We start from the raw sequence: 27,035 nt of genomic DNA, 5'->3' as shown, positions 1-27,035 counted from the left end.
TATTTTGACATTATGACCCAGGAAATAGAGGGTATATTAATATGTGGTGGGGGTTTTAATATCATCTTGGATAGTAAATTGGAAATCCGGCATAAATTAGACAAGCAAGTACAGCACATATCAGGAAACAAAACTACACATCTTGAGTCTATTCTCACAACTTTTATGTCTCTGTGAGGCTTTTTTCTTAGCCCTCAAACACACAGACTGAGGTTTATCATCCATGAAGGGTCCTCTTGATCTTTGGTGATAGTAACTCATTACTGTCACTAGATGTAAGTGAGCCTTCTGTTGTTGGTTCTGTGGAAAAACGATACTTTCAGTCCACATTTCCAAGATATCATCTTAAGGCCTGCCGAACTTCAAAGAATGACATGGGACACAATTACGTAAGCAAAGTTTTGGATGTAGACGCTGTTTTACTCAACCACATACAAAGACACATCAGTGATTAATAAGCAAAGAACACTAAGAAACATTAAAAGTTAAAGCTTTATTAAATGCATAGAAATGAGTGACTTGCTTGATTACAACTGAAATGTCTGCTGGAAACATCCATGTATGTCTACAGTTTTACCATTTCAGAAACCCTAAACCTTAATGAGAAATTAGAAAAAATATATATTTAATAGTAGTTTTCCTCATCCTTCCTAAAACTGCCCTGAACTATTTCTTTGATTCTTTCAGTTTCCTGTCTTGGAGCAGAGGGCAGAATGGCCTTTAACCCTTTTTCAATTTGTGCAATCCTGTCATCTGTCTTCTTCTCAAAGTCTGCCTTGTTCTTCAGAACCAACTGCAAAATTCCCTCTTGGGCTTCTTTGCAGGACTGCTGCAGTTTTAGCCGCTCCTGCATAAACTCTGGTTTCTCCTTATCCATGACCATAAGTCTACCCAGACTACTCATTCTGTCCATCAGATATTTGCTTGACACTTCACAGTAGGACCCTGAGATCATGTGAACCAGGCTGGAGATGTTGGAGGCTTGAAAGGCCTGGTTGTACAGGATGTCTTTGGCAAATAGCTTGGAGCTATAGGACAGTTTCTTTGTATCTTCTGATGTCTTCACAAAATTGTGAAGTGTGGTTTTAAGGCTGGTATTCACAATGTTGGCCACCATCTGGAAAAAGCGCACCATCTTCTCCCATTGCTCTTTAACTCGGCCCATTGCATCCATACCTTTGACCAACATTTTGATTGTGGTGTCAAAGTCGATCTCTTTCACTTTGCAGTTCTGCATGTCAATCAGGATCTCATTCAGCTCCTTCTGGTTTTTCTCCATATTCTGCACAGCCTTCTCATATGACTCTCGTGTTTGCTTCAGTTGTTCTCGGCTCTGTTCGATGCGGAAACGAGCATTCTCTGTTGCAACCTGGCTGGCAGACTTCCGTCCGGAATTCTCCTCCGCTTTAAATTGCATTGGAGGTTTTGGGGTCAGAGCTGGAGAACCACATATTTTTTTACTCTCACAGTCAAATTTCATGGCGTCTTCATGCAGCGTCTTTGTTTTCTGAACTATTTCATTTGTCGTCTTCTCATCGCATTTTTGGTCGGCTGCATACTTTGCCAGTTCTCCACAGATCGCTATGGCCCGGTTGCAGAGGGTTATAGCATCTTCTTTTACCTTGCTCTTTGCTATCTTCTCCAACTCCTGAGAGATTCTCTTAAATTGATCCTCATTCCATTTAGTCTTTACAGACTTGTTTTTCTGGTCATAGAGCTCTTTCCAGTTTATGCCGTGGTCATTGATGAACTGTGCAAAAATGGATGTGAGTTTAAGTATCTGTTCAGATCTACTGTAGACAGCGATTTGTGACACCATGTCTTCGTTCTCATCTTTTTGTTTGGGGTCTGTCTTCTTCCCTGAACTTCCAGTGTTCGAAGAACTCATTGAAGCACATGCATTTCCTAATACTGTTACAATCTGTCCAAGTCCCTCAACTACATCCATACCAATTATCTCCCATCCTGATGGGAGGGAATCCATTGCATTTTTGTACTGGTTTTGTACTTCTTCCATCTGCTTTGTCATGCTCGCAAATGTTTCCTTGGATCTGTCTGTGATCTCCTTTGCAGTCTTTTCCTTCAGTTTGTTTTCCTGAATTTTCATCTTGACTTTTTCCAGCTCTTCTCCATAAAAGTATTCAGCATTGATGCTGGCTTCCAGCAGCTCCTGGACCAAATTAATGACATCAGCATACCGCTTTTCAACACTGTCTGCTAGTATCACACATTGGTCTGCAATGGTACGAATGTTTTCCAGCATGTTTGGGAGAAGATTTTCAACAATTTCATCGTTATCTTGAAACAGAATCTTAACTGCTGCCTTCATGTACTCTGGAACATTTGCTGTATGTATGCGGATTTGATCCATGTTCTTGTGAGCTATGTTGAATGCTTGCCAGCCTGTGTTACAGATTTGCATTAGACAGGCTCTGAAGGACTCTGGGTACTTTATGTACTTGAATCCATCTTTTGGGACATTCTTATTGATGGAGAAGTCAGAGTTTGAGGAGAGGAAGACTAACTCCCCCATGATTGCAATAGAGATAGGACCAGGAGCCAGATACTCCTCCCAGTTTGCATTGGGCTGCATCAGCATCTGGGTGGTGTTCCGCATGTCAGCTGCAGTGGTCAGATCTTGAGTGGTCCTTGCAATTTTGGCATCCATTTCCTGTTTAAAAAAGCCAAAAGTAGGGCTGTTAAGCAATAAAAAAATTATTTGCTTCCTCCTGAATTATATCACAAATTCTAACCAGAATACCAGAGTTTTCTGATCTATTTGACATAGATTAATGGATTTGACAAACCGATTTTGCACAAGACCCCAATTTCTTTTAGCTTGACAGGCCATTTTGATTCAGGGCCCACTTACTATATGTACCAAACCGAGTTAAATAGACAGTTAGTTGATTATTCACTGTTGCTGGCTATTCTAAAAACATTACTTAATCTCTCACATCTGAGTATTGTTACTACATTTTTAGTACAGTAGGTGGCACTATATACCTATCAGCTGTGGTTCTGTGGTACATGTCATCTCTGGCCTGTCGCCAACATATGTCTTATTATGTTGGTGATCTATTTATATGGAGTGCAGCAGATACAGAGCTTCAGCTCCAGACTGACCACAGCCTTCATCGTCATGTTTGTTTGTTTGTCCTAATGGTCTCATAGTCTGTGTTTTACCAGCATGTAGCATCAATAGGTCGTGGACAATGCATCTCAGAGTGTTGTTACATAATAGTGTCCTGTGTGATGTTCAGTGGTCAGAGCACCCCTATACTGTGCCGGAGTACAGGCAATGATGCTGTTGCACACCAGACCAAGCCTCCTTCATTTTCAGTGCACAGCCACCATTTATCCTCCTTTTGGTCTGGTTGCTGCTATCATGAAGAATGCTCCCAAGAACATGTGGCAGCTTGTGGGTTTGTGTCAGTGTGAGGCCCCTTCAGTGTTTTTTTTTTTGGGGGGGGTCGGAGGGGGGCAGATTCATGCCTGCACTTGTGTGCAGTAGAGCAGCAAAAACATGGGTCAGTACAAAAACTCACAACCTCACAGTCCTGTCCTCCAAAATCATATCAAATACAATGTAGATGATTGAGACCAATTATTATGACTACAGAGTAGAAACTTGTTTTCTGACTTGTGTTTAATAATGTTTTACCACTTGAGGGCAGACTTGGTAGTAGAACAAAAGATACTTTTACAGAGTTTTCTTTCATTAGGGACTGTGGAACTTCATGTTTGTGGACCCAAGCTAAACAAAAGCGCTGTCTTTATAGAAAAATATATTTTGACCTGTTTTAATATCAATCCTTGAATGTTGTTTTGTGATAAAGTATCTTTAAAATGGAAAAGCTTGATTTTAATTTATTTGTTTAGGATTATCTTATTTTCATTTTGCTAAAAAGAATTGATATTGGGCTTTTACCTTAAAGCAGGGCAAGTCCTGTGGTAGATGTTGAAGTTTTTCGAGCAGCTCTCACAGAAGATACTTGTTCTCAAAAAGCTTTGCAGCAGCAGAGCTAAATAGGCAGATAAAAAAGATAAATCCATCATGTTTTTACCCCCCGGAGTGTCTAAAGTGTGTCATTTCTATGTCTTGATTAACTTGAAAAGAGAAGTGTTTCAATTCAAATTACAACTGCCTTAAAACATTATCGTTCTATTTAAGCATTTTCTGCTTTAAAATTTGATTTTTGATTTGATTTATTTCAAGCATTGTAGTCAAAGCACTAAAATAATTTACACATATTTTTCAAACTCATTACAGAAATGATGAAATGCATTGTCTAAAATGACAAAACATACAACAAAACAAAAAAGTCACTTAAATCACATTTGCTTAATGAAACATAGAGATAAATAACTGAAGTATAAGTAGAGCTTGATTTATTGCTTGAAAAGGAGTGGGAAGAAGCACGTTTATATAATCCCACCCCTACTAAGTTAATTCATTTGATAGTTTTACAGTTTTTGAAATCCGGTTCTGATCAAATAAGATTCTCTTCAAGTAACAAAATCCATGTAGCATAAACTGCTTCCCCATTTGACATTCGAAAGATGTTTGAAGTGTTTTGTAAATCTTGGTTCAATTCACAAACTTTATCACAGCCTGACTTGAAAATGAACCATGTATTATAATTTTTTTCTATAAATGCAGACTGAACCACAAAGGATCTGACTGAATTTTTTATTTTTTTTATTTACCAAGCTTATTGCAATTTTTGTTTTTCTAAAAGGTGATTGGCAATTTTTACTAACCTGACCAATTTAAGGTTAAAAAGAATCAATTTTTTTAAGATTATTTAGTTTAGTTCAGCTGAGGATGATTCTTTTCTGCACTATATAATAGGATTTAATATAATAAACATATATTATATACACAGATACAGACTTAAATATATGTCTATTTGGACGGACTCTTCTCCCTGAGGACAAAGGTTTAAAGAGTTGGTGGTGACTGGGGGTGGGGCGGTTGTGTAGTCCTGACCCTGGTTCTCCATTAAAGACGCTCAGAGTTCAAAGCCTGCAGGTCTTTCCCCCAGCGCATCCTGACCTCATTTAAAGCAGGACATGTAGATCTTAAAATGAAAAGTTTATTTGGATTGTCAGCATACTTACAGTGGCTCTGCACATTTTGTCTTGATCCTTTTTCCTAAACATTATACATTTTTACAAATGCTCTGCATCACAAAACTGCAGCACTTTGTTTTTCTGAGCTTTGTCATCCAAGTCCATCCTTCTGCAATGCAAATCTATCAGTTCAATGCAATCCAAGTCTCACGTCTCTTTGTTGAACACGTGTTTATCGTAGTTCAATACACAACACAACATTCATTACAAAATTATTGAATTGTTCAGTTTATGATATGGCAATTGAGAAGGGATTTTTTTTACATAAAAAAAGGCAGTGTCTATTCTTTCAGCACCAAGTTTTATTGTAAGGTAGTCCTTTTAATTTTCAGGTGTTTGCAGGGGCTGGTGCCTAAAACCCAGGAAGGTTAAGGAATGTAACTTATTCTCCATTAAAGCACATAAATTTTTACCTCCTAACAAAGTTTCTTTGTAAATAAAGAATCATCTTTTAAAATCAAATTTTGTTATAAAAAAACATTAATTTTCAACAATAGGGATAATTTTTCAAAGAAGTTTTAAATCGACTTGCCTTTGGCCTTTGAAGTACAGAGTCCTCTGGTAGTCTGGTGATTGTGGAAACACTTAATATACAGATCTAGGTTGTTCGTGTGGGCTTCACTTTAACCTGATTGGGCCCATGCAAATGTAGGAGTCACCGAGTTTATGTTGGGAGTTCTTGCAGCCTAAGGATGTTTTGTTACAGATGGTCTTTATGATGGCTAAAATTTTTAAACATTTTTCTAAATATGAATGAGGTCACCTGCAATCACTGACAATGATTATCTGGAAAACAAAACACCAAATAAATTATTTTTAAATTCTTATGGAATTTTGTGTTTATATATATGGTTATATTATGAAAAGCAATATTTTGTACTGAAATATTTTTTTACTAAGAGCGGCATAATCATTAAAAGACCATTGGGAACGGTTTTACAATAGATCAAATGATGATTGAAATGGGACTTTAAGGTGTTCATTGGCAAACTTCAAACTTTGTGAGCTCTGCGAGATGTTAAACCATTATGGCACAAACTTTTTCAGTCATGACCGAAAGAACGAGGTCCTGAATGCCAGCAGCTGAAATGAGCTTCCTGGGCGCTCCTTTAGAGATGGGGTGAGAAGCTCGGTCATCTGCGTAGAGCTCGGAGTAGAACCACTTCTCCTCCACATCGAAAAGAGCCAGTTGAAGTTAAGTTAACCCTTGTGCTATCCTATGACACCCCCCCCCCCTTCCATTGTCGTGTTCTCCCTACCATGGTGGATAAAGGGGGGGAGGATTTCATGTAATCCATGGACACCAGTGAAGATCACAAATCATTGAAGAAAAAAGGTTCAGAGCTCTGTCTAGTGGGTCTAGATGATCAAAGTGCCTAGGAAAGCACAAGGGTAACAGTCCCACTATCTGTCACACACCTAGGTATGCAAAATTTGTTCTCCGCATTTGACCCAACCCCTGGGGGTCTGGGGGTCTGCAGCGGTGAGCCACGCTCAGGAACCATTTGGTGGATTAACCCCCCAATCCAACCCCTTAATGCTGAGTGTCAAGCACGGAGGTATTTTGTCCCATTTGTCAGAGTCTTTGCTATGACTCGGCCTGGATTTGAACTCATTACCTTCCAGTCACAGGGCGGACACTATCACAAAGCCACTGAGCTGATTAGCGGTAGCTTGGGCTGTGGTGGCTCGGGCATCTGGTCCGATGGAGGATGGATGGATAGATGGATGGATGGACGGATGGTTGGATGGATGGACTTTTTCCCATTGGTTTTCCTGATGACTGTGGTCCAAGCTCCTTTGAAATCATCAACTAACTTTGATGATCAGTGGTGATAATGGAAAATCCAACAGGTGAGATCTGATTTGGAGCCCCAGACATACAGGTGAATTGATGTTTCTGATATAATTCTTGTATTTTGGTACAATTGCACCAACAGTTGTCACTGTAACCCCCAGCTTCTTGGTGATGGTTTTGTATCTTTCTTTTATTTCTTACTTTCAGATAACTGACTCTGAAAGGAGTTGCATGGCGGCGCAGTGGTTAGCGCTCTCTCCTCACAGCAAGTACAAAATGTCCCTTTGGGGATATATAAAGTTGATCTTGAATCTTGAAGAAGGCCCCTGGTTCAAGTCCCACAGAACATGGGGGGCCTTTCTGTGTGGAGTTTGCATGTTTCCCTGTGCATGCGTGGGTTTCCTCCGGCTTCCTCCTAGCGTCCAAAAACATGCTTCATAGGTTTATTGATCACTCTAAATTGTCTCTAGGTGTGATTGTGAAAGTGCATGGGTGTGTGATTGTGGCCCTTTGCCAGACTGGGACTGCGACAGACTGGTGACCTTTCCAGGATGTTCCCAGCCTTCACCCACGAGTGGTCGGGATAGGCCCCAGTAGCCCCGTGACCCTGAAAGGGACAAGAACAGGTTTAGAAGATGAATGAATTACTCTGGAAGATCTCCTGCGTGCAAATGAGCACTTAGTTTCTCATAAGCACAATGAAACAAGTGCATTTTTTTATATTTACTGCCATGTCCCTTTAGGGGCTTCGTAAACATTTCATTCTTTCAGAAATAATCATTACATAGTTGTGTTATAGAGTGGCTGTTCATGTACATGTATAACATATTGTAAACCAAATACTGTTTCGAATATCGCATTTTACAAAAGAAATAGAATTGTGAAATGGCTGTACTGAGGAAAGATGATATTAAAGTTTCAAAGTAAATGGAGGGATTCAGACATTTGATTTATAAAAGTAATTATCTCAGCAGTATTGACACATTAACCAAACATTTACTGCTAAACTATCTGTGCTGTCTGTCTGTCTATGCACTGATTTGTAAATAAATGTTTGATTGGAAGCAATGTTTCCTGATGTGGTTTTAATTTATTTGTTTATCTGTCATCTGGCTCAGTTGAGCAAAAAGCATCAAAAAAACATACAGTGGCTTACAAAAGTATTTTTACCTCTTGAACTTTTCTATATTTTTTCAATTTATGAGCACAAAAATAAAAATAATTTTATGGAATTTTATGTGAACGATAAACACAAAGTGGCTTGCAATTATCAAGTAGAAAGAAAATTATTCATATTTTCTTACAAATAATAAAACTAAAAATAGATGCAATTTCTTCAAATTAACTTCAATTGTAGTTTTCTTTGTAATCCAATTTTATTTTTAAACTTTTAGATTTCTGTAAAGCAATTAAATCTGCCTTTGACATGTGCTATACACAGAAAACATTCTTGGCATGCCTGAATTAATCCCCTGCAAGTTTTGTTCTGCCTTGGTTTTAAAAAAATCTGGGAGTCATTTTTTTGTCTGTGACTGAAAGTAATAGGCACCAGGTTTGATTTGTGGGAAGCGCCATCGGCAAAAATATCAGAAAATATAGGTTAAGACTTGTTTATACTTTGCGTGTGGTGGCGTGCTTGTATTTGCAATGTGATAAAGCAGACTCATGAGTGTTTCTTTTTTGGAAAGAACAGAAAACATCCACTGTTGACCATCTGGCTCAGATGAGCTAAAAGCAACGATTTGAAGCCAACATTTTCACACATCTACAGTCATGGCCAAAAGTTTTAAGAACGACACAAATATGAGTTTTACAAAGATTGCTGCAAGCACTTCATACATGTCGAAACCTTTTATCGACGATTCCATTACATTCATGTAAAGTGTCAGTATTTGCAGTGTTGGCCATTCTTTTTCAGGACCTCTGCAATTCGACTGGGCATGCTGTCAATGAACTTCTGGTTCAAATCCTGAGTGACAGCAACCCATTCTGTCAGAATCCCTTCTTGGAGTTTGTCAGAATTAGTGGGTTTGTGTTTGTCCACCCGCCTCTTGAGGATTGACCACAAGTTCTCAATGGGATTAAGATCTCGGGAGATTCAATCCAATTCAATTTTATTTATATACCCCAATATTTACAACGATAGTCATCTCAAATCGCTTCATGTCGGTGATTCTGTATTAATCATGAATCATAAAGAACATAAATTCATAGAATTTAATAGGTAATGGCTGTACTAAACTGTACAGACTAAACTAAACTGGCATCCCTGCTCTTAGAGCCCCCTTCTCGGTAAGGAAAAACTCCTAAAAAACAGATTCCAGAAAAAACGAAGAAACCTCAGGGGTGTCCACGTGAAGGAGGGATACTCCCCCAGGATGGACAGGCGATTTACTAGAACTCTTTGAGAAGAACTAACTTATCCAACCTTACAACTACATGTTTGAATAGTCCAGCAGACGAGCTTCATCCAGATGGGTGGGGGGGACGGCTGGGGGCGCGAGACAAGCCAGAGGCAGGATTAAGTGACAAGTGTGGGAGCAGGAGCAGAGACGAGCTATACAGCCAAGTACAGGAGCACTGAATTTGGAATCACCCCCGCTTCCCTGGATGGAGTAGGACAAAGGGACAATAAATGAATCACACTGCATCAAACAGAGGCATGGAGAACTAAATCATCAATAATAGAGGGGAGGAGAAGTACATGAGAGTAGAGGACAGAATCCCAGTGCACCATACGTTCCCCAGCTTCTGGTATGAGTTAAGCTTAGGGTTCAGGTCAGGGCTAGGCTTAAAAAAAAGGGGAGTAGAGGGGAGTCTTATCAGTAATCTGTGGGTATGTGGATTGATTGTAGTGCAGGCCGGATCTGGGGCCTCATTTATAAAGCTTTGCGTAGGATTTGCGTCAGAAGTGGCACACGGATGAAACATAGGACGTGCGTACGCACAGAAATATTCGGATTTATAAAACCGTGCGCACGCACATCCTACGCATCTTTCCCTTAATAAATCACAACCGATTCTAAATGCAGCGCAGCTTTTTGCGGCTTCATGACACGCCCATATTTGTCCATAAATAGTCCGTGAAACGCCCACAAATGAATATTCATTGATTGCGGAACCATGGCAAACACCGAGAGGAAATCAAAAAAACGTAACTTCACTCAATGTGAAGTAAAAGTTATCGTTGGCGAGGTGGAAAAAAGGAGAAAAGTGTTGTTTGGAGGGCACAGTGTGGGCATTACTAACGCCAAAAAGGCACTTGAACATGCCAAACGGTGGCGGACCCCGTAAATGCTGTAGCCTCACAACCATTCGAGGTTGTGAGGCTACAGCGCCTACTGGGGGGGGCGGGGGGGGACACCGGAGCGCCAGATGCATGCGCCGGGGGGACCGGAGCGCCAGATGCACCGGGTGACACGCGTGGTTCCTCCGAGTGCTCCTCTGTAACGCCGGGCCCAAAAGCCCGCAGAGGTCCAACAGGACGGCTGGAGGAAGTCAGAATAGGCTCATAAGCCACTCGTCCTCATTTGCCAGCACGTCTTCTTGCTGTCTAAAAATGCGTTCACTCCGAATTCTTCCATTTGCAACATCTTCTAAGAGCGTAAGATCAGCCATTGTGCGTCATTACGCATTGTGATGGGGCATTTTATTTCCCTCCATTTAATTACATCTGACAAGCTACAGATGTCGGTAATAATCCACGTGGGAATGGGAAATTGAATGGTTGAGACATACGCCATACATTGTTTTATCAAAAATAAAACAAACTAAAGGCATATGCATGAATACCATAATTCCATAGCTTATGAAGAAATGTTTTAATATGAAAACAACTTTCCCCAGTGGATAATTAGTATGTCCGTCCGCACGCCCACACCTTTGTTTGCTCCTCCAGACGGACACACTGACGAGAATATCAGTTTTGTACATTATTTCGTTCTGTTAACTATATTATTTATGAGGATGAATTGCACAACATGCCAATATTGCAGAACATATTTCACTTTTCTTTTTCCAAATAAGTGTTCATTTGAATTTCTGTTGTAATTTTCGTTTGATTGTTTTGTTTGTTTCACTGCTGATGGATCAAACGGGTGTTTGTGTAGCTGTTAATTGTAAGACTTGCTTTGTGAAGTCTTCATGTTATTTCTGAGAGGCAGTATTGTCATTTTCACTTTCACGTGTTTCTTCCATCTGCCGACGGTGTCGCCGTTTCTCATTTCACCCGTTTTTGTGCGTACGCCTGGGTCAGAGCTTGCGTGGAGGACCGCACATTTTCCCGTCAAGTTTGCTTTTTATAAATCTCAACTATTGCGTAGAGAGTGGCGTACGCCTTCTTTTGTGCGTACGCAACGTTTATAAATGAGGCCCCTGGTCTCCAGTCCATGGATACAAAATGTCAACGTTTTGGTCCCCAAGCCACTTATTTCTCCCTTTAGCCTTATGGCCCGGTGCTCCATGGTGCTGGAAGATGCATTGTTAGTCACCAAACTGCTGGATTGTTGGAAGAAACTGCTGTTGGAGGGTGCTTGGTACTATTCTGTATTCATGGCCATGTTTTAGGGCTAAATGGTGAGTGAAACCCCTCCCTTGATGAGAAGCAACCCCACACATGGTTTCAGGAAGTTTTACTGTTGGCGTGACACAGGACTGATGGTGGCGCTCACCTTTTCTTCTCTGGACAAGCCTTTTGCCAGATGCCCCAAACCATCTGAAAGAGCAGGGCTCGACATAGCCATTTGCCCGCTGGCCCGGTCCTGTTTCTCGAGCGGTACGGACCACAAGACTTTATTTTTCACTTGTCCGCTCGGGCCACTAAAACATCTAACAGTTAATATATTTTTCACCTTTTTCAATAAAGTATATTTTGCGAAAACATCTAGATCTACCTTGTCTTCATCGCTTTGAAAGTTTGACGTTCGCCATGATTGTTTTGGTCACGTGGTGCGCACGCATCTCCGCAACAGCGAATAGTGTAACACTGTTTGCTGTTGCGGAGATGTGTGCGCACCACGCATCTCTGGATGCGGAGAGTGAACACTGTTCATTCTCCGCATCCGTCGGATGCGGAGTTAAAATTAGAATTTAAAATTGAAATTTTAAAGTTAAAATTGCGGGGGGGACCAGTGAAAGATGAGCACGGATGTTTCACCGTGCCCCCCTCCACCAGACCCTCCCCACAAGGCCCTAGATGAATCAGGGTGTCTAATATGCAAGTAAAACCGGGATGGAGGGCAGGCGCCGACACGACACCAGAGAAAAACACCCCCAGTGAGCCCCGCCAGTATACCCCACCCATCCAGTTCCCGGAGCCCTGTGTGACTGTGTGCAACATTTGTTTGGGTGAGAGCGGGGAGGAGCAGGCGGATGGGCACAACCGGGGGAAGAAGGCACCTCCGAGCGACCAGCCCCCCAGCCTGCCGCGGTAGTCGCCCCCCCCTCAGGGCGGCCAGGCAGTCAGGAGGCGGCAAGCCAGCCGCAGATGGAGGCTCACAGCGCCGAGAGACAGCCAGCAAAGAAGGGGCCCGGTGCCAAAACGGTGGGGCAGGAGGTCCAGCCCCACCATTCATGCCCTGACCTCCCTAAGGACTAGCACACCCCCCCCTAATTAAAAAAAAGATTTTTTTTTTTCATTTAAAAAAAAAAAAGATTTTTTTTTTTAAATGAAATAATAATAATAATAATGAAATAAACCCACCCAAGTGAGCCCCTTAACCCCTGCTGTGACTGCAACGTCGACCCCCAGGAGGCCAGGCCACGCGCCAACTACTGGCCACGGGCGAGACACCGGCCGCGGGCAGACGACCCCAGGCCTCAGAGCCCCAAGCCCCCCAGCCCCCGCCACGGTGACAGCCACCCAGCACGGCACCCGGCTACCGTTCCCGGTCAGCCGCACTGCCTACCCTGCGCCCAGAAAGCATCAGCCCAGGAACCCCTGCCAATTTGCCGGCAGAGTGCGCGCCCCCACTCCCCCCCACACCCGAGCAACCAGAGCCCAAGCCGGGAGAGCGGTAGGCCCGGCAGAGCCCACCACCCCAAAACCACCCTGGCCCACCCAACCAACCAGGACCCGGCTCAACCCATCACCATCCCACCCCTACTAGGTGATGTGACTAATAAGCTGGAGCCAGGGAGAGTCTGAAGCCGACAGGTTTTTTGTGGAGGACATTATCTCTAAACTAATATGCTCTGACATGAGGTTCCTGTAGTGGTTGATGCTAAGATTATTTTTAGATTTCCAGTTTAGGAGGATAGTTTTCTTTGCGATACATACAGCGGTGAGAACCATATAAGCCTTGTTAGATTCCATGTTGATGTTATTCAGGTCACCTAGTAAGCAGAGTTTGGGGCATGCAGGAATCTTATGATCAAACCAGATTGATAAATCCTCACAGACCTTACGCCAGAAAGATTGGACAGGTGGACAGAACCACAGGGCGTGCAAATAGTCGTCTATGTTGTTACCTGTGCACTGTGTACATATAGCAGACTGATTGAGACCCATTTTAAATAACCTCTGTCTGGTGTAGTGAATTCTATGGAGAATCTTGTACTGAATAAATTGCAGATTAGGGCTTTTGGTCATATTAAAGGCATTCAAACAGATCTGTAGCCAAAATTGATCACTAGAATTCAATGATAGCTCAGACTCCCATTTTGTCATGGGTAAGTAAATTGTTTCATCTATGTCTGATAACAATCTTATAAATTTTGGAGGTGAGTTTGGGATTTTTAAGGTCCATGAAATGTGTCACTGTAAGGGGAAGGTCTAGGTCTATTTGGGTAAGGCAGTATTTAGTGCTTATTGCTGATTTAAGCTGCTGATATTCTAGACATTTGTTCATACTAATTCCATAGGTTGAGGATAACGTTGAGAGGGACATAAATTTTCTATTCTGAATTATGTGCTGGAACTGCTGGATTCCTTTGTTCTTCCATGAAGCAAAATGAATCATGTTTTTGTTAATCAAAATGTCAGGGTTGTTCCAAATGGGGGTGAGTTTACATGGAAATAATGTGAGGTTGTTTTTTTTAAGAAAATCCCACCAGGCTGTTAGAGATGAGCTGATGTTTAAACTTCTGAAGCAATTGTGTTGTTTAATTTTAGAACTGAAGAAAGGTAAATTAAAAATATCTAGGTTATCACAGAGATTTTGTTCTATATCTAGCCAAGATTCATCTAACAGTCCAGGATTCAGCCATTTTTGTACATAAAACAATCTGTTCGCGGAGTAGTAGTCCTGGAAGTCTGGTAGGCCTAGTCCTCCTCTATCTTTAGGTTTTTGAATAGTTTTTAAACTGATCGTTGGTGGTTTACCTTCCCAAAGGAATTGGGAAATGAATGAGTCTAATGATTTGAACCAAGTAGTTGGAGGTTTGGAAGGAATCATTGAAAACAGGTAGTTAATTTTGGGGAGAATCGTCATTTTTATGGTTGCAACTCTCCCTATTAGAGAAATGGGTAGAGTTTTCCAACTAGTGAGATCAGCCTTGGTTGTTTTAAGGAGTTGGGTGTGGTTTAACTTGAATAGATCAGAAAGCCTAGAGGAAATATTTACACCTAAGTACTTTATGTTGTCTGTTTGTAGTTTAATATATAACAGATTTAGATAATTGCAATTAATTGGTAGAATTGTGCTTTTAGACCAGTTTATGGAGTATTCTGAAACTGAGGAAAATCTATTAATTAGGGAGATGATTTGGCAGATGGAAGATTGTGAATTTGGGCTAAATAGTAAAACATCATCTGCATAAAGACTTATTTTGTGCTATAGATTTTTGGTTTGAATGCCTTCAATGTCTCGACTTTGCCTAATTGCAGCAGCTAGAGGTTCAATAAATAGTGCAAATAAAGACAGAGATAGTGGACAGCCTTGTCTGGTTCCTCTTTGTAAATTAAAGCTTGGAGATGTTTGGTCATTGGTTCTGACACGAGCATTAGGAGAGGCATATAATATTTTAATCCAGTTAATAAACGATTTTCCTAAGCCAAATTTGTTCAGCGTGGCTATTAAAAATTTCCAGTTGACCCGATCAAATGCCCTTTCTGCATCCAGTGACAAAATGGTTGCTTTTCGGTTGTTAGTTGTATAATCTGAGGTTGATTAATCTGCGCATGTTGGTAGATGAATGTCTACCCTTTATAAAACCTGTTTGGTCAGGATGTATTAGAAAGGGAACTACCTTCTCCAGCCTTCCTGCCAAAGCTTTGCAGACTATTTTAAGATCTGCATTAATCAGCGATATGGGTCTATAGCTGAATGGTGATGTGGGATCTTTCCCAGGTTTCAGAAGTAAGATAATGTTAGCAGAGTTCATATTTGGAGGTAGATAATTGTTATCCTTAATTTCTATTGTCATTCTGAGAAAAATGGGAGCCAAAATTTGCCAAAACTCTTTATAAAATTCTGCTGGGAAGCCGTCTGGTCCTGGGGCTTTTTTACTAGGCATGTTGGTTAATGCTTTATGTAGCTCTTCTTTAGTAAAAGGAGAATCCAGGGCTGTTACTTTGTAACTTTAAACAAGTAACTCTGCAAATTTGAACAACATAACAGTAATTAAGGATCTAAAAAGTAAATGTAACCTTGCAACAGTAACAAAAAGCAGAACCTCAAGGCAGTCAGTGCAAAAAAGTAAATAAAACTTCTTAACTATTGATTGCGAACAAATGTGAAATAGCAGTGATTAGAAGCAGCATAAAAACTTCTTAACTAGTGTTACCTACAACACTGCAGTGCTCTCTTCAAAAAATCTGAAACAGACTAGAGCAGATTTAAGTTTGATATGGTCTATTTTCAGTTATTGAAAAGTGTATAAATAAGTGCTAGATGTCACCAGAATGCACCAAATTGCACCATATTACATTTTTCCGGGGGGGCATGCCCTAAAGTTGCGGCGTCCGTCACTTGGGTGCCGCCTGCGGCGGTGGGTCAGGCTGTGCGCGGTGTCGGGCCAGTAACTTTCAGGCAGGGCCAGTAACTTTCAAAAACTACTGGCCCTGTGGGCCAGTGCAAATTTCTGGGCTATGTCAACCCCTGAAGAGGGTTCATGGGAGAAAAAGACTTTGCCCCAGTCCTCAGCAGTCCATTCACTTTTAGAAGATCATCTGTTCCTGATGTTTTTTTGGAGAGAAGTGGCATCTTTGCTGCCCTTTTGACACCAGGCCATCTTCCAAAAGCCTCACTGATGCAGATGTGCTCACACCTGCCTGCTGCCGTTCCTGAGCAGCTCCGCGCTGGTGGACCTCCGATCCCAAATCCTCTTTAGACCATCCTGGTGCTTGCTGGACTTTCTTGGACGCCCTGAAGCCCTTTTAAACAAGATTTGAACCTCTGTCCTTGAAGTTCTTGATGATCCTATATATTGGTGATTTAGGGGCTATCTTAGTTGCCACAATATCTTCGCCTTTGCAGGTCACCATAGTTACCAATGGGAGAACAATGATTTCAAGCATCACCCTCTTTTTAACATGTCAAGTCTGCCATTCTAACCGAATCAGCCTGACAGAAGGATCTCCCGCCTTGTGATCGTCAACATTCTCACCTCAGGTCAACGAGACGATGACTGAAATTATCTCAGCAGGTCCTTTATTGACAACAATGACATGACGTGGAACGTTTTTTTAGGATTAAGTTCATTTTCATGGCAAAGAAGGACTATGCAATTTTTCTAATCACTCTTCATAACATTCTGGAGTTTTTCCACATTGCTATTACAAAAACTTAAGCGGCAACTTCTCCAATTTTCCAATATTTATATAATTCTCAAAACTTTTAGCCACGACTATGGTTGTGGACTTCTCTAGAGTCTTCCTATCCCTATGGTAGACAGGTCATGGGATTTTGTCATAATTTGTTAGTACTTCAACCAACAGGTGGCAGGAAAAACTCTTAAACAACAGATGAGCAAGGAGGCAAAACTGTCTCGTTAGCCATCTCACTTTCAGTGACTGCTGTGGAAACACACTCCACAGCACTAAACACTTTTTTGAAGGTTAGGTTTAAGTTGTTGAGGTTGCAAAATAACATTTATACAGTATTCCCCCCCATATTGGCGGCGTTAGCAACCAGAGACAAAAAATCAAAAAAATTCAAAAAATGAATACTTTATTCTTATTATTTCATTAAAGTGCTATAATTTTTTAATTCCCTTTTATCTCCCCTACTGTGCTCACTTTTAGATTTTTGTAAAGCCGTTTAAAAATGCCACTGAAAGGTGATAAACACAAAAAAGGTTTTTGCGTGCCTTCATAATTGCCCTGCAGAGTTTGTTCTGCCTTGGTTTCTAAGAGGAATAGGAGTCATTTTCGAATCAGTGCTCTGTACTTTAAAGTAATAGGCACTAGGTCTGATTTGTGGGAAGCGCCATCGGCAAAAATGTTAGAAAATATAGGTTAACACTTGTCTATACTTTGCGTGTGCTGGCATGCTTGAAATGCAATGTGACTTCCGGTCGCAGCAGCAGACAGAGATGGACGCATGAAGTGAGAGCTCCTCAAAGCAGGCTATTTAAACCCTCCTAACTCAATGATATTGTTCAGTTTTGTTGAATAACTCGAATGATGAGTGGAGGTACGAAATCAAAGAACCAACGGGTGACTGAAAAACACACACAGATGTCAAACAGTGCGAAAGATGCCACTGAGGCTAAGGCCAATGCTACCGAAGACGAACGAGGCTGTGACTTATCAGCCTCAAACCAGCTAAGTTTGAGAGAGATAAGTGCACAAATTACAGGCCTAAAATCTGATTTAACCGACAAATGGACTACATTCAAAGAAGATTTTCGATCAGAGCTGAAAGAGGAGTTGACGCAGTTCAAGCTGCAGCTGGAACAGCAGTTAGCGAACACGTCGCAAATGCTAGAGGAGCAAGGCCAAAAACTTAAAGAAGCAGAAGCGCGGCTGGATGAACAGGAATCCTGGTCTGCGGTAGCAAATGAAGCATTTCAACACATGCTGAAGGAACAACAGAAACTGCAAGAGAAACTCAATGACATGGAGTCAAGATCCAGGAGAACCAACATGACAATTTATGGGGTGCCGGAAGGATCAGAGGGGGGCTCGGTGATTCAGTTCGTGGAAAAGCTGATAATTAATGAAGGACTAATTCAGGAGGGAACAGACTTGCAAATCCAGCGAGCACATCGCTCTCTCGCCCCTAAACCGGGCCCCGGAGTGCCATCGAGATCTATAATCATCAGCTTCCTGCAGTACAAGGTGAAAGAAACAATCCTCAGGAACGCATGGAGGAAGAAAATCCAGCTGGGAGACAAGATCTTATCGCAGTGTTTTTCAACCTTTTTTGAGCCACGGCACACTTTAACCTTGACAAAAATCCCGCGGCACACCAGCATCCAAAAAAAAAAAAAAAACAGAAATTCATGGTCTGTATTGATCGACAGACCCCCCCCACCCCCCCCCCCCCCCCCCCCCCGCCCGCAATCTCACGTGCATTTTTGTGATAATTGTGGCCGGAAAAGCAGGAAGTTGCGGCTGTTTTTTCTAAGAGATGAAATGAAAGTTAAATTAGAAAATTTAGAAACTGTTTGTTTGTTGTGGTCTCAAGGCGTTTCTCAAGGACAACTCATTGTGCGCCGGGACACTGGCCCTTTAAGCCAATGCATCATGGGAGATGTAGTGATGGCAGACAGACTCTCTTCTCTGAGCTTCATGGTTTTGCTCACTTGTTCCACGGTCTGACAACGGACTCTGTGGAAAGCTACACCGCTAAAGAAGAGCTTTAGCTGGTATTTTTGTTAGAACTGAGCGACTTTATCAGCAGAATTAAGAACAAGGAAGTGAAGACTTTAACCACTTCTGATTGGTCAGACTGATGACATGCGATTAAGCCTTCAAGAATGATTGGTGGAGACAGTTAAAGGGGCGGGACTTTTCCGCAAACTGTCATAGCTGCAGGCAAATCGCGGTAACATCATTCTTATCAAAATGTCTTTAATAGAATTAAATAAACCCAAAGAAAAAGTAATTTTAAGATCTTTTATATTCCTAACTACTCAGTGTTTTATCAGGGCCAGTTTGGATGAACAAAGAGCTGATTTCCTGGAGATGGGAAATGTTTTTAGATCAGTTAATGATTATTGAGGGCAATTTCCCACGGCACACTTGACCATCTCCCACGGCACACTAGTGGACCGCGGCACACTGGTTGAAAAACACTGTCTTATCGTTTGACCACGACTATACATCAGAGGTGGTCCAGAAACGCAAGGAGTACAAAGAAGTTAAAGCTGCGCTGAAAAAAAGAGGAATCCGCTTCCAGACGCCTTTTACTCGCATGCGCGTTCACTGGGAGAACGGAGCACAGATTTATTACAGTGCGGAGGAAGTTGAGAATGATCTGCGCCAGAGAGGACTGCTGGACCTGCCAGAGGTGGCCCAAACCGTGGAACAGAATCCTCCACCGCAACAGCAACTCCAGCAGACATCACCATGGCAACGCGTCCCACAGCGTCGCCAGAGAGATGCGGCACTACGAGCGCGGGGGCGCTTGCAGGAATTTCAGCGCAAGCCTAAACCATGAAGAAGACAATGGATTAAAAAAAAAAGACGATGTAAAGTATTTACCACTCTCTGTCGTGAGTACTGCTGACTCTTTCTCGACGCTACAAACAATTAGCACCCATGTTTAAGTAGCAATGCCTGTTTTGTTAGGAACTTGTTTTGGGTAGAATTGGTGGTACCTGATGGGAAGCACCACTGATTCTGGATGGGGGCCCATTTCTCTCTTAGAGAGGCTCTCCCCCAAACCTGACGAGGGGTTAAAGACAGGGGACTTAAAATACCCACCCTTGGGAGTCGATTTAATTTGTTTTTTTTCTTTACTTTTTCTTTTGATGTACCTAAGTGTGATGCAGTCACGCTTATTATTGTTTTTTGTTCAGAGTTTAATTTATTGTTTGTTTAGGATGACTAGCCACCAACCAATAAAGAATATTTCCCAAATTCCATGTATGGCCAAATGTTAAAAGTAATGTCCCTTAATGTTAATGGCTTAGGGAATCCGGTTAAAAGAGCAAGAGTTATGAATAAGCTGAAAAAAGACAATGTTCATGTTATTTTACTACAGGAAACACATTTAAATGCCAGAGAGCATGACAAATTTGCAAAATTTGGTTATAGGAATATATTCCATAGCTCATTCACACAAAGCCATAGAAGGGGAGTTGCTATTCTTGTATCTAAATCAATTAAATTTGAAAAAAATTCAGAAGTGAATGATAAAGAAGGACGATACGTGATTGTTAGAGGACGTATTGGAAACTATACTGTGACTTTGGCCAATGTTTATGTACCGCCTGAGAGTGACATGGCTTTCTATAAATCAATATTTGACATAATAACAAAAGAGGCTGAAGAAATTTGTATATGTGGTGGGGATTTCAACGCAATTCTTGATTTAAAACTCGATACAAGTATAAAAAGAAGCAATAGAAAAGCAACTAAAATGCTTAATACCACGCTTGGGGAGATTGGGATGATAGATGTTTGGAGAGGGCTTCACCCGACAGATAGAGACTACACATATTACTTAGCACCTCACTCTGTACATTCCAGAATAGATTATTTTTTTATTGGGAAAGAAAATTATTACAGAGTTGAGGAATGCAGAATTGGAGTAGCGGATGTGTCAGATCACAGCGCAATTTATTTAACTCTAAATCTTGAAAGTAAATTGAAAAGCACAGTCTGGAGACTAAACGTAGGACTTCTTAATAATCAGTCAATAGTTGATCAAGTCAAACAAGAAATTAAGACATTTAAGGATGAAAATGATAACGGCCTTGTAAACCCATTAATACTGTGGGATTCATTGAAAGCAGTGATGAGAGGGAACCTGATTGCCAAGGCAACATATCTAAAGAAGAAAAGATTGGAAACATACAATAAATTATTGCATGATTTAAAAGTCCAAGAAAACAAATTTAAATTAAATAAAAATAACGAATCACAAAAGGAAATCAAAAAATTGCAACTACAAATTGAAAAACATTTAGATTTTGAAATTGAAAAGAAAGCCCGATACATGAAGCAGACACATTATGAGCTTGGCCCAAAATACACTAGATTGTTGGCTAGAAAGCTATGCAAGCAGGAAGTAGATTCCGCAATCTCAAGTATCAAAGACCCAGGGCCTCATTTATAAACGTTGCGTACGCACAAAAGAAGGCGTACGCCACTCTCTACGCAATAGTTGAGATTTATAAAAAGCAAACTTGACGGGAAAATGTGCGGTCCTTCACGCTCTGACCCAGGCGTACGCACAAAAACGGGTGAAATGAGAAACGGCGACACCGTCGGCAGATGGAAGAAACACGTGAAAGTGAAAATGACAATACTGCCTCTCATAAATAACATGAAAACTTCACAAAGCAAGTCTTACAATTAACAATCAAACGAAAATTACAACAGAAATTCAAATGAACACTTATTTGGAAAAAGAAAAGTGAAATATGTTCTGCAATATTGGCATGTTGTGCAATTCATCCTCATAAATAATATAGTTAACAGAACGAAATAATGTACAAAACTGATATTCTCGTCAGTGTGTCCGTCTGGCGGAGCAGATATCAGTGCGGGCGTGCGGACGGACGGACAGATGTACTAATTGTCCACTAGGGAAAGTTGTTTTCATATTAAAACATTTCTTCATAAGCTATGGAATTATGGTATTCATGCATATGACTTTAGTTTGTTTTATTTTTGATAAAACAATGTATGGCGTATGTCTCAACCATTCAGAAAGCAACAAGAAATTACATTTGCGCTGAACAATTTCCCATTTCCACGTGGATTATTACCGACATCTGTAGCTTGTCAGATGTAATTAAATGGATGGAAATAGAATGCCCCATCACAATGCGTAATGACGCACAATGGCTGATCTTGCGCTCTTAGAAGATGTGGCAAATGGAAGAATTCGGAGTGAACGCATCTTTAGACAGCAAGAAGACGTGCTACCAGATGTAGTTACCACTCTGATTAATTTTTCAATGAATAGAACTCTCTCCAAAATATACAAACTTTTATGTAATTTAGATAACAATATTGCCCTTCCAACAAAAAAATGGGATGCAGATTTGAGCATCAGCACAGATGAAAGCATCTGGTCAGAACTCTGTCTAAACACCTTTAAACTGACAAAAAGTCCAAATCTGCAGCTAATCCATCTCAAAACTCTTCACAGAATTTACTACACTGGACAGAGGATGTTCAAGATGGGTCTCAGTAACTCAGACATTTGCGAGCACTGTGATAATAATCTACCCGACAGCTACATGCATGCACTGTGGTTCTGCACTCCTGTCCAGGCTCTCTGGCAGCAGGTATGTGCCGATTTATCAGTCTGGCTTAAGGTTTCAATCACTGCCTCACCGTCACTTTGTGTGCTTGGTGACATGAGTGCCATCGATATAGAAGAAGGATTAGCATCTATCATTTTCATAACTCTTTGTATTGCCAAAAAAACTATTTTAATAAATTGGAAAAACAAGAAAAATATAAACATAAGTCAACACAGAAATCTGCTGTTTGATCATATCAGCTTGGAAAAAATGTCAGCCCAAAGCTCAAGTAACTTTGAAAGAATTCAGTCTCTCTGGTCTCCTGTGGTTGACTCCATGATTTAGGGGGTGGAGGGCTTGGTCGTCGCTGCTCCTTGCCCTTCTGCCGTGGTTTGGGGTGGGGGTCGGGGCTTCCGGTGCCTGGCGGGGGCGGTGGGGGGCTCCGTTGGTCGGGGGGTCGGGTCCGGTGCCTGGGTGGGGCGGGCTGGGGCGCTGCGTGGTCCTCTGGGCTTGGGTGTGGGGGTGCGGGGTGGGGGGGTGGGGTGGTGGTCTGGCTTGGCTTGGGGGGGTGGTCCCTTTGCCTGTGCTGGGGGGGGTTGGCGGGGGGCCCTGCTCGGGTGGGGGGGGCCCAGCGGCGCCGGATGGGCTGCCCATCTGCACCTGGGGCTGGGATCGGCCCTTCCCTGGCTCTGGGACGGGACGGGACAACCCTCTCGGGGCCCCCGGTCGCTCTGGGTGTCACCCGCTTCGGCTGCGGGGTCTGGGGTGGGGTGGGGTGGGGGGCTTGTCGGCCCTGTCCTGTGGGGGGGCGTTCTGGGGGGGAGGGGGGGCTAGCGGGTCGGGGTCTCCGCTGAGGCAATCAGTGGTTGCCTCGGCCGGTTGGCCTCCTCGGTCCCGTCGAGGCCTGACCAGAGCTCTCCTAGGGCCGGCGTCTGGGGGTGGGGGCCTGGGCTTGCTCCGGGGGAGCACCATCCATTTTAGAAGAACATAAACACTCACCTGAGCACAGGTGTTAGCTCACCTTTGCACTAATAGTTTGCATGATTGAATGAATGAAAGATTTCATACTAGTTGGTTTAAAGGCATAGGTATGCGTTCGTGAACACTATCTGTTTTGTGTGCATGTTGACATGTGGACATTTTTGCGGCTAGCAGGTGTGTTGATAATATTTGAGTGTGTGTGAACAGGCCCCGCCCTTTTTGTACTACATTTGAACCGTACCGTAACGATAAACAACCAGTAAGCCTGTCTGCTCTATGCTGCTTCATGGTCTTACCCCCTTTCCCCTCCGATTATCACCCTCCTACCCCCCCCTCTCTCTAACGTCCCTCTCTCTTCTTCCCCTCTTTCCTTTTCCGTCCGGTCCAACACCAAAGATTTTCAAACATGATTGAAATTAATAAAGTTTGGCCTCAATTACAAAAGGGGTTTATTCAGACATACCTTTGGTTTGTCTGAAGATGAATGAATAACCCCTCTTGTTAAAATAAAATATGTCCAACACAAGAGGCCCTCATGTGTTTGCCTAGCTGTTGGACAGGACAAGTTGGAAAAAAAAAAAAAAAAAAAAGAAGACGTGCTGGCAAATGAGGACGAGTGGCTTATGAGCCGGTTCCGACTTCCTCGAGCCGTCCTTTTGGACCTCTGCGGACTTTTGGGCCCGGCGTTACAGAGGAGCACTCGGAGGAACCACGCGTGTCACCCGGTGCATCTGGCGCTCCGGTCCCCCCGGCGCATGCATCTGGCGCTCCGGTGTCGTCTCCCCCCCCCCCCGATGGAGCGCTGTAGCCTCACAACCTCGAATGGTTGTGAGGCTACAGCATTTACAGCGTCTGCCACCGTTTGCCGCTCACGTGCCTGCATTAGTTGGCATTAGTAATGCCCACACTGTGCCCTCCAAACAACACTTTTCTCCTCTTTTCCACCTCGCCAACGATAACTTCTACTTCACATTGAGTGAAGTTACGTTTTTTTGATTTCCTCTCGGTGTTTGCCATGATTGCGCAATCAATGAATATTCATTTGTGGGCGTTTCACGGACTATTTATGGACAAATATAGGCGTGTCATGAAGCCGCAAAAAGCTGCGCTGCATTTAGAATCGGTTGTGATTTATTAAGGGAAAGATGCGTAGGATGTGCGTGCGCACGGTTTTATAAATCCGAATATTTCTGTGCGTACGCACGTCCTATGTTTCATCCGTACGCCACTTCTGACGCAAATCCTACGCAAAGTTTTATAAATGAGGCCCCCACTCTCTCAAGAAATTCATTCGGATCCACAAAAAATAGAAAACACCTTTTACTGCTATTATAGCAGTTTGTACTCACAAGAAGGCGCCACTGACAGGGGAGCAATTAAAAGTTTTTTAGATAAACTAGATCTACCTTGTATAGGACAAATCCAAAATAAAATAATAACAAAGGAAATAACACAACAAGAAGTTGAAAAGGCCATAGGTAGATTTTAAACAAATAAAGCTCCAAATTTAAACCGGAACTAATGCCACTTTTACTAAGAGCCCTAAATTATACCCACAATGAAGGTAGGACTCCACCTTCATGGAAAGACGCAATCATCACTTTAATCCCCAAGGAAAATAAAGATAGACAGAACTGCACTAATTATAGACCAATATCAATGTTAAACGTGGATTATAAAATCTATACATCAATTTTAACTAAAAGATTTGAAACATTTATTGCTGAGCTAATTGATGAAGACCAAACTGGTTTTGTGAGGGGCAGACAAACCCAGGACAACATTAGAAGAAGCCTGCATGTAATTCACACCATAACTAAAAACAAAATAAAAGCAGCTCTTATTAGCCTTGATACAGAAAAGGCTTTTGATAGGGTGAACTGGGATTTCCTCTACCAAACCCTAGAGAAATTTGGATTCACACAGAACTCAATTAAATGTATAAAAGCCATCTATGACAAGCCTACAGCTAGAATAAAAATAAACGGCTCCCTCACAGACCGATTTGAGTTAAAAAGAGGAACGAGGCAGGGCTGCGGCATCAGTCCGACTCTTTTTGCTCTATATATTGAGCCACTGGCCCAGGCCATCCGGCAGTGCGAGGAACTAGAAGGAATCAAAATTGACGGCAGAGAACAAAAAATTGGATTATTTGCAGACGACGTGTTACTGTTCTTAAAGAACATTAACACTTCCATGCCTAAACTAATGATACTCCTGAAAGAATTTAACTCTCTTGCGGGATACAAATTAAATATTTTTAAAACCCAAACCCTGCTCTTCAACCACTCCCCATCAGAAAAAACTGCATCTAGCTACAATATTAAGTGGGACAATAAAAGAATTAAGTACCTTGGAGTCTTTTTACCCAAATATTTGTCACTCCTATTCGAAGAAAATTATAACACAGTTAACTCAAACATCAATCTGGATATTAAGAGGTGGTCAACTTACCCTTTTGATTTAACAGATAGGATAAATGTGGTGAAAATTAACATCTTACCAAGGCTATTCTTCCTATTCCAGTCACTTCCAATAGAAATACCTCCCAAGCAGTACATAGAATGGGACAGGATGATATCCAGATTTATATGGGAAGGGAAAAAACCCAGGATTAGATATGCAACATTACAATTGCCTAAAGATAAAGGGGGAATGTCTCTCCCCAATTTGAAATTATATTTTTTTGCAGCACAGATGCGCTATATTTGCTGTTGGTGTGACTCTGAATACTACTCCAGGTGGAAAAAGATTGAGACATGTGTATCAGAACACCCGATTCAGACCCTTTTAGGAGAGGAGGACTTACCAAACAACATTACCACATTATTAAATCCAATAACAACATATACCATGGAACTCTGGCAAAAGGTAGCACAGCAATTAAAGCTGAAAAAGGAAAAGAAAATACTTAAATGGATTTATCTTGACAAAGACTTCAAACCAGCAAAAGACGATTCAACATTTAATCAGTGGAGAACAAAAGGGGTTACAGCCTTTGCCACAATCACAAATAAAAATAAGATGAGGGACTTCCAGGACTTAAAAGTGGAATTTGGACTCACCAACCATGATTTTTTTCGATACCTCCAAGTGAGGGAATATTTTAACAAAGCAATTAGATCAGAAGAGGGGAGTGAACAAAACCCAGTCTTAGAGGTAATAATTGGAGCGTACCAGCATAAAACATCCAAAATGATCTCTAAACTGTACTACAGCCTCATTTCATGTCAGAAAAACACAACTTTATATGTTAAAGAAAAGTGGGAAAAAGAAATGTCCATCACTATTTCAGAGAAAGAATGGTATTCAACATGTGCATCAACTCAGTCCTCTACCACATCACTGAAATGGAGGGAATTTAATTAGAAAAACCTCATGCGCTTCTTTATTACACCTTTAATTAAAAGCAAACTATCAGCAAATCCACAGATGTGTTGGAGACAGTGTGGTGCAGTAAAGGCAAATCACTCTCATATCTTCTGGAACTGTTCGCTAATAGGACCATTTTGGCATTCCATCCATCATGTCTTAACAAACTCTTTGTGCTACACAATCCCCTTCAAGCAGGTAGTATAACATCTGGGCAACATTTCTGAAACAGTCATTCCTCAAGATCAGTATTTGGTGAAAATATTCCTGATTGCGGCAAGGAAAGCAATAACCAGAAGATGGCTTAAGCCAGAACCACCAACCCTCACAGACTGGACTGAAATAGTGGAGGAGATTTATATCATGGAAAAGATGACTTTTGTTTTAAGATTGAGAGAAGGACATTTTAAGGAAAAATGGGACAGATGGACTGTATATAAAA

At 41.8% G+C, this 27,035-nt stretch overlaps 1 protein-coding gene across 1 annotated transcript; it reads right to left on the bottom strand.

Annotated features, from left to right (window-relative positions):
* Positions 1-396: 396 nt before the first annotated feature.
* LOC101157921 lies at positions 397-5,699 on the bottom strand. Its single transcript, XM_004086051.4, has 3 exons — positions 5,669-5,699; positions 3,932-4,025; positions 397-2,671 (listed from the first exon to the last, which is right to left on the bottom strand). The coding sequence occupies exon 3, from the start codon at positions 2,666-2,668 to the stop codon at positions 626-628; it is 2,043 nt and encodes a 680-aa protein (XP_004086099.1). The 5' UTR covers positions 2,669-2,671; positions 3,932-4,025; positions 5,669-5,699; the 3' UTR covers positions 397-625.
* Between the last annotated feature and the right edge of the window lie 21,336 nt (positions 5,700-27,035).

The sequence above is a fragment of the Oryzias latipes genome, chromosome 3, assembly GCF_002234675.1.
Source record: "Oryzias latipes chromosome 3, ASM223467v1".
Taxonomy (NCBI): Eukaryota; Metazoa; Chordata; class Actinopteri; order Beloniformes; family Adrianichthyidae; genus Oryzias; species Oryzias latipes.
This window is presented reverse-complemented; position numbering and strand designations above follow the sequence as displayed.